Source organism: Bos taurus, chromosome 24, assembly GCF_002263795.3.
Source record: "Bos taurus isolate L1 Dominette 01449 registration number 42190680 breed Hereford chromosome 24, ARS-UCD2.0, whole genome shotgun sequence".
In the NCBI taxonomy this organism is placed as follows: Eukaryota; Metazoa; Chordata; class Mammalia; order Artiodactyla; family Bovidae; genus Bos; species Bos taurus.
This window is the reverse complement of record NC_037351.1, coordinates 48,383,708-48,397,500: the sequence shown is the minus strand read 5'-3', so window position 1 is coordinate 48,397,500 and position 13,793 is coordinate 48,383,708. Positions and strand designations below refer to the sequence as shown.

General features: G+C 53.1%; 1 protein-coding gene across 8 annotated transcripts in view; it reads right to left on the bottom strand.

The window, feature by feature from the left end:
• The window catches only part of CTIF (cap binding complex dependent translation initiation factor), a 326,254-nt gene that overhangs the window by 148,867 nt on the left and 163,594 nt on the right, over positions 1 to 13,793 (bottom strand). For all 8 annotated transcript variants that reach the window (XM_005224342.5, XM_010819001.4, XM_015460146.3 and 5 more), the window contains exon 7: positions 266 to 342. In XM_005224342.5, coding sequence (XP_005224399.1) covers positions 266 to 342 — 77 coding nt within the window. The remainder of the gene's footprint in view (positions 1 to 265; positions 343 to 13,793) is intronic.

Below are 13,793 nucleotides of genomic sequence, written 5' to 3'. Positions count from 1 at the left end.
TCAGAGTCCCCCGAGGACTGCTATTGTGGCTGCCCAGTTGGTGCAAAGAGCTTTCCTCTTCCTCAACTGCAAAACCTGCCCTGGACTCCTGCAGGGATCCAATCCTGGGGCCGCCCCCGACCCTGTAACCAACCCCACTGCAGCCACGTCACCTCTTATTGTATCAGCTAGTGACCAGAAAAGCAAAATGCAGGCCAAGACTGCAGCTACACAAGGGCTGGCAGAGGCAAAGAAAACCCAAAGCTGGCGATCGAGAGTCTCCTACCTTCGGTCATTTCTCCTCCTCCGGAACAGCTTCTTCGTGTGCGCAATCTCCACCTCGTGGGGCATCGGGTGGTAGCCCTGTGTGGTTGGGGGAGGAAGAGGGGGGTCAGTAAATCTGAAAGAGAGCAAAGAACTTCCGGGTCTGAACTAATCTACAACAACATCTACAACAACAAAATGAAACCGAGAGTATGGAAAGGCTAGGCTCTGACCGCCAAATCCAGATTGAAAAATGGAGAATATTTGAGTCTATGCATTTCCCACCAGGTGATGATGGTGGAATCATAGAACCAAAGAACAGGGGGGTCCCTAGACTTTGTCAAATCCAGCCATTCAAATGAGAACACTCAGGTCAGGAGAGATGGATGAGGGTGTGCAAGGTGTGGCAGAGAATTAGCAAGAGAATCAGATTGGAATCTGATGGTGGACAAGCTAACCCTCTAACATCAGGCCTCCTAACACCAGGGGAATGTGACTATCTTCTCTGAGCTGTGGAGAGGACCAAGGAGGCACAGCCTCCTTGCAAACCCTGAGCCTCATGCAGACGGAATGTGCCAGGATCCAGGTTTCTCCTCATCCTAGTCCAGAAGGCTTCATGCAGTTTTTTTTTTTTTTAACCAAAGATCCTTGTTACTTATACTCCTGGGGTGCATTTAGGGGAAACATGCAAATAGCTAATATCTTTTTAAATGTTAAATTGTGGAAAATTTTAAGGTTGGTCTTTTGCATATATTGTCATCATGATAACAACTACGTATATATATGTTTACATCAAGGTTGGAGAGAAGTGTTAGTAGCTCAGTCATGTCTGACTCTTTTTGACCCCATGAACTGTAGCCCTCCGGGCTCCTCTGTCCGTGGGATTTTCCAAGCAAGGATACTGGAGAGGGTTGTCATTCCCTTCTCCAGGGCATCTTCCCAACCCAGGGATCGAACCTGGGTCTCCTGCATTGCAGGTGGATTCTTTACCACCTGAGCCACCAATATATTTACACCGAGGCTGGAGAGAAACCCTTTCCTTACCATGCAGGGCTGATGGGAGTAAAATGCCAGGCAGCAGGCAGAATTATTTGCAGAAGGTGAGCTGATAGCCAGCTCTTTTCTTATTATTCCCCTCTCCCCAGGAAAGTGCGTTCTGGTGGGACACAGGAAAGTACTGCCCTTCTATTATGGTCTGGCTGGGGCAGGGTGGGAGGGCTTGAGTGTACCTAAGGCTGGCGGTCTGCAGGGAGGCAGTGGCCTGGCTTGGACCCGGGACATCTGGGCATGGGTCGTGATGCAGAGTGCACAGCCTGAGCGTGGTCCTCATGCTGCCCACAGGGCCCTGGGTGTGCAGGGGTCAGAGGGTGTGACAGGCCCAGTGTGCTAGGGGAGAGTCCAGCGAGCCCCTAGCTGCACTTTATAGACAAGGAGACTGAGGCCCAGACGCTCAATGGGGACAGTGCATGCCACCCTCTGGATTCGGGCTCCACAGTGGAGGGTCCTGGTAGGCTGCCTTCTCTGGGCTTTGCCCCTGACCACAGGGCTGATCAGCCTTGGACTCTGGTAACCCCGTCAGCCTCGAGGTGCTTCCTGGAGCGGGAATGAGGGCGCTGGGGGGACAACAGACTCAGGAGGACACAGGGACCCTGGCCTCTCAGACGCTGGCCCTAAGACACCCGTTGAGTCCAGGGAGCGAACAGCACACTTCAAATTTTATTTAATTTACATTATTTATATCGTCGGTCCCTCCCTCACAGCCTGTCTCTTGCCTCCAACAATCGGCCGAGAAGGCATGAATGAATTCCGGCCGGACAGCCACAATGGGGCCCTGAGACCTGAGGATGTGCTTTGTTTAATGGTTTTCTCAAAGGATATTATTTGCTTTCTTTAATACAAAACACAAACAAGGAAAAACACCAAGTCTTCCCCTCTCATTTCCCCTCTCCCACCCTGACCCAGCCCCGGGCTGGCCCCTTCCCTCCCTCCCAGCCTCAGGTCAGCGCAGGAACACACTGGGCGGGCCCAGAGCAGACAATGGCAGGAAGCCGAGGCTCCTCTCAAGCCGGAGGCCTGGACGAGGAGCTGGGCCCCGGGGCCGGGCTGAGGGAGCTGTCCCGATACTTGGCTTTCCAGGAGCTCACGAGGGGCCAGCCTCCCCTGCCCAGGCTCCAGAGTCCTGGGCTGTGAGCTGCATCCTTGCCTCGCTCCCCACGGCCGTAGCAGAGGGGAGCTTCCCTGGTGACCCAGACTCATGGAGTTCCAACTCTCTGCCAGGACTCAGTGTGGCCCGGGGGGGCAGGCAGGACCACTCAGGGCTTCTAACAAAGCCACTACTCTGACTTCTGTGTTCTTCCATTGCCTCCAAATCACTAATATGAATGTTCAGTTCAGTTCAGTTGTCGCTCAGTTGTGTCCGACTCTTTATGACCCCATGGACTGCAGCACACCAGGCTTCCCTGTCCATCATCAACTCCTGGAGCTTGCTCAAACTTATGTCCATTGAGGCGGTGATGCCATCCAACCATCTCATCCTCTGTCGTCCCCTTCTCCCCCTGCCTTCAATCTTCCCCAGCATCTATATAAAATGTCAGAATAGTTAAAAGTCTGGGCTCTGGAGCCACAGTTCTTGATGGCTATGTGACTTTAAACAGGTGACCTAAGCTCTATGTGCCTCAGTTTTCACATCTGTGAAATGGGGATGATAATAATAGCATCTGCCTCCTAGGGTTCTTCTGAGGGTTAACTGTGTTGATAAACATGTAAAGAATGTACAGCAGTGCCTAGGATGCAGCGAACCTCAGTCAGCATCGCTGGTGGTGTCACTGCCATCCTCGCCATCACCATTTCTCCCATCAAGCTGACCCTCTTCCTGTTCTCAGGCCCCCAGTCCTGGCAGACAGAGTCCAGAGGAGGCAGTTTATGGGGAAGAGAGTGAAGAAAGCTCAGGTTAGGGAAGATGGAGGGAATTAGCAGAGAGTGTGGGGACCAGGCAGCGTGCTAGGAAAGGGTGGAGGAATTCTGCCTGTGTTCTCTTTGGTCTAAAGCTGGTGGATCCCAGTGGGAGACCAGAAATCAGCTGAACAAAGTGACAGAACCAAGCTTTGCACTCCTGAGGTCTTCCTTCCCCAGGAGCACCCCAAGGCCAGTGCTGTAGAGGACTGGCCCCACCCACAAGGCCGCCTGGGCCCCGGCCTACTGGCACCATGGTGAATAAATGAATGAATGCCTGGGGCACCTGTGTAGAACTTTCAAACCGTCCTGTATAAAACGGGGTGCACTGTATTTATACAGGCTTCACTGGAGGACCTTCTTCAATCAGCCCCTTTGTTCTTCAGATTCAAACTGGCAGGGGTACCACGTGACACACACAACCCAATACGCTGCCCACTACCTCCAAAACAAGGGCATCTGGGTGTCAAGAGAGGCGAACACGAGGCCAAAAGAGGAAGAATGAGGGAGACTGTGAGTTTAGCTAAGACCTGCCATCAGATTAGCTGCTGACCCAGGCTAGCCCAAGTTCTTCAAAGCCACTAGTGAGAGATGAGGCTTGTATGTGAATGTTCAAAGCAGCAGTATTCATAACAGCCAAAAATGGAAACAAATCAAATGTCTTTTAACTGATGGCTGCATAGATATGTGATGGCTCCATACAATGGAGTTATTACACAGCCATGAAAAGGAAGGAAATTCTGATACAGGCTGCAGCATGGATGAATCTTGAGAACATCATGCTCAGGGAAGAAGCTAGTCACCAAAAATCCCCATACAGTTCAATTTCGTTTTTATGAAACGTCCAGAATTGGCAAATGTGCAAACACAGCAAGTAAATGAGTGTCTTCCAGGGGCTGGGGAGAGGCAGAATGGGAAGTGACTGCCAGTGGGCTCCAGGTTTCCTTGGGGGGTAATGAAAACATTCTGGAATTTGGACAGTTGCATAACCTCATGAATATACTAAAAACCATTCACTCATATTATTTTGAAGGGTGAATTTTATGGCATGTGAATTATATCCTAATTTTTAAAAGGTGGAAAAAATTTTCCAGGTAGAGGGAGTAACAAGTGTTTAAAAAAGAAAGATCCAGCCACAGTGAAAAATGTACCCGCCCCCCCACCCATTCAATTAGGAAGCAGCTGCCCTAAAACAGTTCCTACAAAAGGGCTGGAAAGGGTGGTATGTGCAGGACCGGCATCCAGTGACAGGAAGGATCAGTAAGGAACCTGGAGAGGAGCATGAACTGGTATCCCCAGGCCTGGCCAGGGACAACGGGGCTCTGGCTTTAGACCAGAGATTTCTCCCTGCTCTTTAGATATTAATAGAATGTACCCCTTGAGCGGAGAATGGGAAATTTATCAGGTCAGAATGACCATTTAAGAGTACACAGTAGCCTTTGTTCTATTTCTTTACTCAATAAATTTTTCTATCCCATGCTCCGAAAGAGCCCCAGGTGGACATCAGTCCAGGTATGAGCACCACCCCCACCCAACCCCTGCAAATGAAGAAGAGCCCCAGCAGCCTCTGGATCACCAGCTGGTGTGTGAGTCTGCTCAGCCAGTCAGGCGGGCCTCTGCAGCATTTCCCTGGACCCCCCCGGCCCCTGCTCTCCTCCACCTCTCCGCGTGAGAACCCTTCTCCCTGAGCTCTGAGACCTGGCTGCAGCTCCCCTCTGTCTAACCTCTGAGCACTTTCAATAACTAAGCGGGCCTAGGAGACAAGTAGATTATATAAACCAAGCCTCTCCAGGGAGGAAGGGAAGATAATACTCCTTCTGCATGCAGCTCAAGCAGAGGACACGTGAAACACACACACACACACACACACACACACACACACATTCACTCCCATCCCAGAGGTCAGCACTGGCCTAGGATGTGGCATTGTGGGCACCATGTTACTGCTCGGGTTGCAGAAACCCATTAATGTAAAATCCGCCCATCCCGAGGCAGGCTGAGGCTAAGACCTCACAACCTGGGACAGCAGGTATTTCTGGGGGATTAAGGCAGGTGCAGCAGAGCTGCTGACCCTAGACTGGGAATACAGGGGCCTTGCCCTCAGACGGCAGCTATAAACAAGCATCTTGCGTCTGAGGGTCATGCAAGCATGCTGAGCAAGCCGACACGTGTGATGGGTGGTACTGAGACCAGCTGACTCTGTGATAAGAGTGATGTACGTCCCCCCAGCCACAGCTCCCCTCCCCCATGCCCCACACTCCCCACCTACCCACCCATCCACCCAGCCCATCCATCCATCCACCCATCCACCCACCCACCTACCCATCCATCCATCCACCCATCCACCCACCCACCTACCCATCCATCCATTCACCCATCCACCCACTCACCCATCCATCCACCCACCCTACAAATATCATTGTTTTAGACACTGCAGATACATTAGCGGAAAAGCAATGGGCAAATGCTTGTTCTTACAGAGCACACCTTCTAATGACAGGAGAGAAAGGAAAAACAAGTAAATAGACAATATGATCAATGATGGAAAATACTATGGAGCAGAACCAGGCAGGATAAAGGGATGAGGGCCGCAGGGGTGGGGGTGGTCAGGGGAGACGCCTCTGTCGCTTGCCAACTACCCATCAGTCCATCAGTCCATCTGGCCATCGTTGGTTCTTCCTCACCGAAGCAGCTCTGAAGGCCAACCACGTGCCAGGCGCATCAGAGGGGAAATAGCAGAACGAAGAGCCCCAGTTCCAGCCCTGGGAGCTCGGGGGAGCGCAGACGCGCAGGCCGCCGCGTGCACGGAGGTCTCTGGACGCCGTGAGGGGGGAGCGGGCAGCTCTGCCTGGGGCAGGGGCAGGGAGGCCTTCACCCGGGGTGCTCCCTGAGCTGAGTGCCAATGGGTGGACAGAGACCCATGATGGAAGAGAAGAAGGTATGTTAGGACCTCAGCCTGCGGGCCAGCAATACCTGCAGCACAGGTGGGTTGTCTAGAACGAGCCGGCACTGCAGGAGGGGGAGGCAGCACCTGGTGCTCCGTGGGCTCCCGACCGCAGTGGCGCGCGGTGCCACCTGTACCGTCCTCTTCACCCCTACAGCGGGCAGAATCGGATGCCCCCAAAAGACCAGCTGGAGTCCCCATGTGGGTACAGACCGTATTTGGAAAACAGGGTCTTCACAAATAGGATGGAGTTAGGATGAGGTCATTCTAAAGATTAAGGTGGGCCCTAAACCCAATGACCCTTACAAGAAGGAATTTAGAGATTGAGACACAAGCTGTGTGAAAATGGGGGTAATGTTTGGAGGGGGGAAGCTTTGAACCGAAAAAAGGGTGAGGATTGTTGGCAGCCACTTGAAGCCAGGAGAGGCAAAAGACGATTCTTCCCGGAGCCTTCCGGGGGCGGCGGAGGGTGGCCCTGCTGACACCCTGACTCCAGACTTCTAGTATCCAGAACTGTGAGACTGCAAATGTCTGTTGCGTTCAGCCACCCAGCTGATGGTACTGTGTTCCTGCAGCCCTAGGGAACGAATCCACCTGGCCCTCCTGTCCCAATCCTACACAGCCACCCAGGCAGGCGTCCACAGCTCAGGGCCTGCCCGATGGCCTCCTCTCCCGCGCTCTCAGCATCCCCAGGTTCTCCTTTGAGATCCTGTTTGACACGGGAGGTCCCTGAGTCTATCCGATTCTCCCTGGTAAGCAAGCGCTACTGATCCCACGCGGTGCTATTCTGGAAACTTCACGGGGTGTTCCTGTGGTGGGATGCCAGGCTCCGCGCCAGACACTTTCAGTCTGGGTGGGGGGCAGTCTTCCAGCCCCCTATCAAACCAACAGCTCAGTCTGCTGCCCAGGTTTCAACCTTCACAACATATCCTGATCTCTTTGAAATGACAGATGCAAAATTCCTACAGGACAGGCAGCATGTGACCTGGCTCTGGGATGATGCTTCCTGGCCGGGCCCCACCCTCCAGGTTAGTTTACCTGGAGGGACCAGGAGACAGGAGGGAAAAAGGGAGACACCTTGAGTGCAGGAGACCTGAGGCTGCAAGTTTCTTTGCTCCCTGGCCACCTGGTGGTGCCCTGGACCCGGGTCCCGGCTGGGAGGCTGCCAGACGAGCCCCCTAATCCTAAACCTCACCCCCAGGTGAGTTCAAAGGGCGAGGACCCATCTGGCTCTTGGACCAAGTGCACGAAGCCCTGGAAGGGTTCCGGGCTCAGGTAGGTATTAATTAAGTATCTGTTGAAGAAGAGAAGGGAAGGAAAAGTGGGTGGGAGCCTCAAGCTGGTTGAGCCTCTACTGAGCAAGGTCTCTGGACGGAAATACCAAGAGGAGTGGTGGGGCAAGCACACAGCACACCTCTCCACCTCTTGGGCCCCGAGGCAGGGCTCCGGGACAGTGCCTCACCCAGGGCTGAGATTCCAAAGTCAGCCAGGGCGGGGGGCCAGGCCCCGCACACCCCCTTCACCCTTGCTGCACCCGCGACTTCTGAGACGACCTGACCACGGCTCCATCGGCAGGCCTCTGTCCCCCACCTCTCCAGGGGAGCTCGCCCTGACCCTGGCCCTCTCTCCACGGGCTGGTGGGTGCGGGCCCCCGGTCACTGCTCTGCCTGGTTCCCCTTCAGTCTTGCGGGATGAGGTTTTGAAGGGCCACACAGAGCTCAGTCCCACGGCCGGAAGCTTCACGGAACTCCAGGTCCACTTTCTCCTCAAAGGAGACTTTCCTGATATTCCTGTGACCTGTGACCTCTGACCACTAACCACCCCCCGGACCTGGGTCTGATAGAAATCATCCAGACCTATTCTCACGGATCTGTTGTCTCTGTCACACACCAGCTCTTTGCAAAGGGAAAGTGCATAACACAGAGACAAGAGAGCTTCTTCCCGCCGCGTGAAGATCCCACCCCGACTGTGGGGCCTGCCCCAGCCCTGCCCGACTGGACAGGCCTTCAGGGGGAGCTGGTGCAGCTGGGACATGCGGGGTTGGAAAGCAAGGCTGAGGATCCTGGCCCAGGCCACGGGGCGGCGAGAGGCTCCACGTGCAGCACTATTCAAAGCCATCCTCAAGGTGACTCCAGCCAGAAATACATACAGGGCGACAGGACTCCACTGCCAGGACATGCAGAACATGGTTCTTTCCTACACGTTGGCTGCCTTTCCTAGCACACCGCAGTGTCCTGAGAGGTCAGCCCTGTGGCCCCAGACCCGCCCTCTCCAGACCCCTGCCCACTTGGTTATCCATCTCTCCTGGATAACTGAATCTCCATCCTGGCCTCTTGGAAACCACAGCCCCCTCCTCTTCTTCCCGAGGTTGAGTATCAGTCCCACTTGTCACTCCCGAGAATGCTTTGAAACGCCTGGAAACTAACGGCTTCCTCCTCTCCAGAAAATTCCAGATGACCCGGAGTGGAGGGTGCCATGGACAGCAACCCAGAAGAACTGGATGTTGGTTCTGCTGCAGCCACTGGGTGAGCCCAGGGAGCTGGAGCCCCACGGAGGCAGGACAGGCTCAGGCCAAGCCAGCTGGGCTCCGCAGGCCCTCCGTCTCCAGCCCAACATGGGGAGACATCCCGAAGGCAAACAGTACAAAGGAAATGGAGCACTTGGCAACTTAAGGGGCCATAAAAATACCAAGTACAGCTCCCCTGACAATGAGTTTGTCTCAACAGTGGAGCCTTCCTCTTGCTGGGGTCATGTTTTTTTTCATAGCTTCTAAGAAGCTATCCTACCAAGCTCCACGTGGGCAGGATGTGTGGGTCACGTCCAAGCTGAAACAAACAGGTAATGTTTCTAAAATTCCTGGAATCTCCAGGCTGCACAGCTATTCAGAGCAGCTGACCTGTTTCAGAAAAAAGGTGGGGGTCGGGCAGGCTAACTCATGTCTCAGTTCGTGATCTTCTAATTTTTCTTTTAATTTATTTGTTTTAATCAGCAGAGACCCTTTTAAGAACAATACCTCAGCTGGAGTCCCAATATGAAAACACAGATAAAGGTCAACAGGGCAGAGGTGCAGAGATTGCCTCTGAGCGATCAACGCTCACCCCCTGCCTCTGGCCGCCCCCCATTTGCACCCTGAACTGTAAACCTACCCTTCACCCACTCTGAAAGACTGGATGTTGGCTCCACAAGACCTGGACATTGTTCCAGAAAAGGAGCGTAAGCAAAGCTCTCTGGTCAGGGTTTAGTGGGGTCTGTGCACACGTGCTTGCAAAGTGGCTTCAGTCGTGTCCGACTCTGTGAGACCCCATGGACTGTAGCCCACCACGCTCCTCTGTGCATGGGGATTCTCCAGAATACTGGAGTAGGTTGCCATGACCTCCTCCAGAGGATCTTCCCAGCCCAGGGATCAAACCCAGGTCTCTTCATGTCTCCTGCACTGGCAGCTGGGATCTTTAGCACTGGCGCCCCGGGAAGCCCAGCGGGGTCTACTGCACATGAATATTCTGCCTGTGGAGAGGTCTTTGGGGTATGGACCCTCAGCATTCATCCAGCAGGCGGGGGTTTGAGCCTGTACAGGGGTGCGGTTACAGAAGGTCAGGTTGCTGGAACGTGGCCTTCCTTAGATGTCCTGAGCTAACAAAACCCATCCCTCCTTTTTCCTTCAAGTTGGGTTTCTCACTGTAACAGCCTCGTAACTTGACTAGTAAACCCCACAGAGCCTTTAGGCAACCCGGGTTCCAGCACGGCTGCCTGACTGGGATACCCGTGGGCAGTGATCTCACCCAGCCCTCTGCTCCTTCTCGTGAAAAATGAGGATGAAAATATTTGCTCTTCCTACCTCCTGCGTCACGTATCTTTAAATATATTTTGAGTTGGGATCTGTTACGTGTGACCAGAAGAGTCCTAAATAGTTCAGATGATGCAACTTAAGGTGTTGCTCCAGCTGATCTTAGTATATCCATGAAGTCCAGCAAAGTAAACATGCGGGTCCCTGACCCTCCCGTGGCCAGCCACGCCAGGAAGGGTCCCCTGGGCAACACCAAATACAAATGACATGGGCTTGATAATTTCTGAGCGAACAGAAAAAATAGATGAGAATGTTGATGCCAAAGACAGGACCTCAAGCTAACAGAAAAATGATAGGGAATTGTGTCTGTGTTATGCGGTATAAAATGTAAAGGAAACAATTACTAAAGTCCTGCTTTTTCAACCATGATCAGTTTCCCATTTGCAACCAAGGTACTCCTGTGATGGGTGGGTGTGTGTGTGTGTGTGTGTGTGTGTGTGTGTGTGTGTACATGCATGCCTGCACAGGGAGGGCTGTTGGATGGTGATTATAACCCTCTCTGAGTTGAAGACCATGTGAGACCCAGTGGCTCAGGATCTCATCCAAGTGACAAGCCCAGGACCAAGAGTCTAGAAGCAATCCTAGCTGCATCCCCCACCACCATCCCCCCTCCAGGGCTCCTGTTGATGCAGCGACAGCCACATGAGCATGGAGCTGGCAGCCAGATGCTCCCCACATCCTTGATAAGTGGTTTTTACTGGGGGTCCTGGAAGTGCTGCTAACCTGAAAGGGCAATAGCTCCCTGCTGCTGCAGACCAGAGGCAGGAAGGTGCTCTAGAAACACACCAGGTGCAAGTGATCATGGGAAAGACACAGGGTCTGCTCTGCAGCCTCTGGGAAAGTTGCCTGGGCACCTTTGGACATAAGTGGCCTGAATTCTGGTCTCTAACTGGATGGTGCATCCATGACAGAGATAAGACCCAAACCCTGGAAAAGCCCATAAAGCTTCCCCATTCATCATTGTTGGACAACTAGCATCTATTATATATTTCCTCCTCATCCTAGTACTAATACCAGTAACTAAAACTCAAGAGAAGACCAAGTGATACTCACGCTCTGGTCTCTGAGGGCAAGTGATAGTCTTTGTCAGGGAGGAAAGCTGTGAGTAGTTTTATGTCCTTGGGGAGGCTGAAAAAGCATCTTGGGAACTGAGGCAACAACGGATTCTGGAGAAGGAGTGAGAACTCTACAACACAAGATACCCACCACGTTCGGTGAGCACACGGCACGTCACAGACAGGGAAAACCCAGACTCCTCCTGTGTCCCAAAGAAGTCCCGGGCCACCGGGAGCACAGATACACAAGCAGAGTTACTAGTCCAGACCCAGGGGAGTCACAGAGACACCCATGGGGCAAGGAACCGGTAGAGGAAGGAAGGGATGCCCAAGACTACCCTTCGAGTTACTGGAAGGCTCTGAAGTTAACAGAAGCAGAACCAGAAAGGCAAAGGCCCCAGCGGAAGCTACGAGGAGGAATATCTTAATGGCTTTGTTCTGGCCTCTCCTGAAAGTACTCTGGCGTGGCTCATTTTATAAGTGGGCAGTGGTCAGAATACAGTAAGAGTGAGGGCCTCGGTGGGTCATGGAAGGGGCCTTTGCCCCAAACACCTCTGCCGGAGACGCTGAGATCCTGAGGCGAGTTCCACTGTGCAGGGAGCGTCTTCAAGGCCACCTGTGAGCAAATGGTTCGTCGTTCTGCATCCGCAGTGCTGGGCCAAAGCTGGCTGGTCTGGTGACATGGGGAACGGGACAGGAGACTGTGACAAAGGAGCACTCAGGAGCAGCGGGGTGGCTGTCCCAGGGTTTGCAGAGCCAGTCTCAGGTGCTTTAAGCAACAGATTCGGGGCTATCAGGCAGAGATCGGAGTCAATCGGTTTGGCTTTAAATACCATCACTGCCACCTACTGTGGGAGCCTGGCTAGATCCCCACCCTCCTGAGGGCTTCTATTTTCCTCTTCTATGAAAAAGTAGTATTTCAGAGGACTAGCAAGAGGATAAAAGGAGATCATCTGACGTATAAGGATAGGCGTAAGGATAAGGATACCATTGCTTCATGGCACATAGATGGGGAAACAATGGAAACAGTGAGAGGCTATTTTCTTGGGCCCCAAAATCAATGCATTGGTAAGTGCAGTCATAAAATTAAAAGACACTTGCTCCTTGGAAGAAAAGTTATGATCAACCTAGACAGCATATTAAAAAGCAGAGACATTATTTTGCCAACAAAGGTCTGTCTAGTCCAAGCTATGGTTTTTCCAGTAGTCCTATATGGATGTGAGACTTGGACTATAAAGAAAGCTGAGCACTGAAGAATTGATGCTTTTGAACTGTGGTGTTGGAGAAGACTCTTGAGGGTCCCTTGGACTGCAAGGAGATCCAACCAGTGAATCCTAAAGGAAATAAGTCCTGAATATTCACTAGAAGGACTGATGCTGAAGCTGAGACTCCAATACTTTGGCCACCTGATGCGAAGAGCTGAGTCATTGGAAAAGACCCTGATGCTGGCAAAGATTGAAGGCAGGAGGAGAAGGGGATGACAGAGGGTGAGATGGTTGGATGGCATTACTGACTCTATGGACATGAGTTTGAGTAAGCTCTGGGAGTTGGTGATAGACAGGGAAGCCTGGCACGCTGCAGTCCATGGGGTCGCAAAGAGTCGAACGCAACTGAGTGACTGAACTGAACCATAGGATAGGCAGCACCAGCAGTTTCCCAACTGCGCTCCCATCCTCTGCACACCCCCATGGCCCTCCTCCTTTTTAGGGCAAAGTCTGAAATTCCAGGCTGGGGAGCACCCCATGTGCACACAGAGACCCTGCCCTGAGACTTCCTGACTTTCCATCCACACCCGTTTAGAGCCCGCAGGGAAGCCGCAGGCCAAACCCCAAGTAACGCCATCCTAGAACGAGGTCACTCTGTGTCCACCAGCCAGCCACGACCTGAGCTCCCAGGCTGCGTTCAGAAGAGGCTGAGCCACTGGCATAAACACCCACCCCTGCCCTACAGCACAGACACTAACACCCAGGGGAATTAACTCGTGTGGTCACACAGCGCATCGGACACTCTCTTCTTAACACTCCAGCCAGGTGTCTGAACAGACTAGGTAGCTGCTAGCAAGCTTGCTTCTCTAGCCACCCTGCCAACTTTCAGGGGCTCAGGGGCCATGCTGCCTTCACTTCCACAGGCCCCACACTGGCTTAGACATCACAGTCTTCCATGACTGCTTGTTGGATGAAAAGTTAAGATGACCGACAGCCCTGAATGGACCAGAGCTGGGCCACCTGCATTCTATCTATCACCAACAGGTGGTCGCCAATAGACAGGTGGCCCATGGGCACAGAGCCCATAAGCGGCGGCTGTCGACCAGGCACGAGTTCCCTGCTGTAAGAAGCCAGGATGCTCCCTTGCCTCACTGGTCCTTGATCTGTAAGCACAAGGCCCAGTGCTCAGCAACTCCCCTGTGGTTAGTGGAAATGGAAAAGGTATTGAAGACGTGGATCGCCCAATCCTTGGTTACACCGCAGGCTCTCTGAAGACCATGGTTACTGTTCCTTGGCCGGCCTGCCCTGAAATGATGGCACTGTGGGTGCTCAAGGCCCACGGATCGGTCCCACAGGCACCTAGGTTGTGACAGCTGTCTCACTGCTGCCAACTCCAGCAGCAGGCCAGAGGCAGGGCCAGCCAGGCGGGAGGGGGCTTGCTTCCCCTCGCTGAGCCTCAGGCCCCTGTGCTCTAAAATGGAGAGCCTAAACCTACGTCCTTCGTGAGGATTAAATGAGATGCTGGGAGTCAAAGGAGATGAAATACAGAG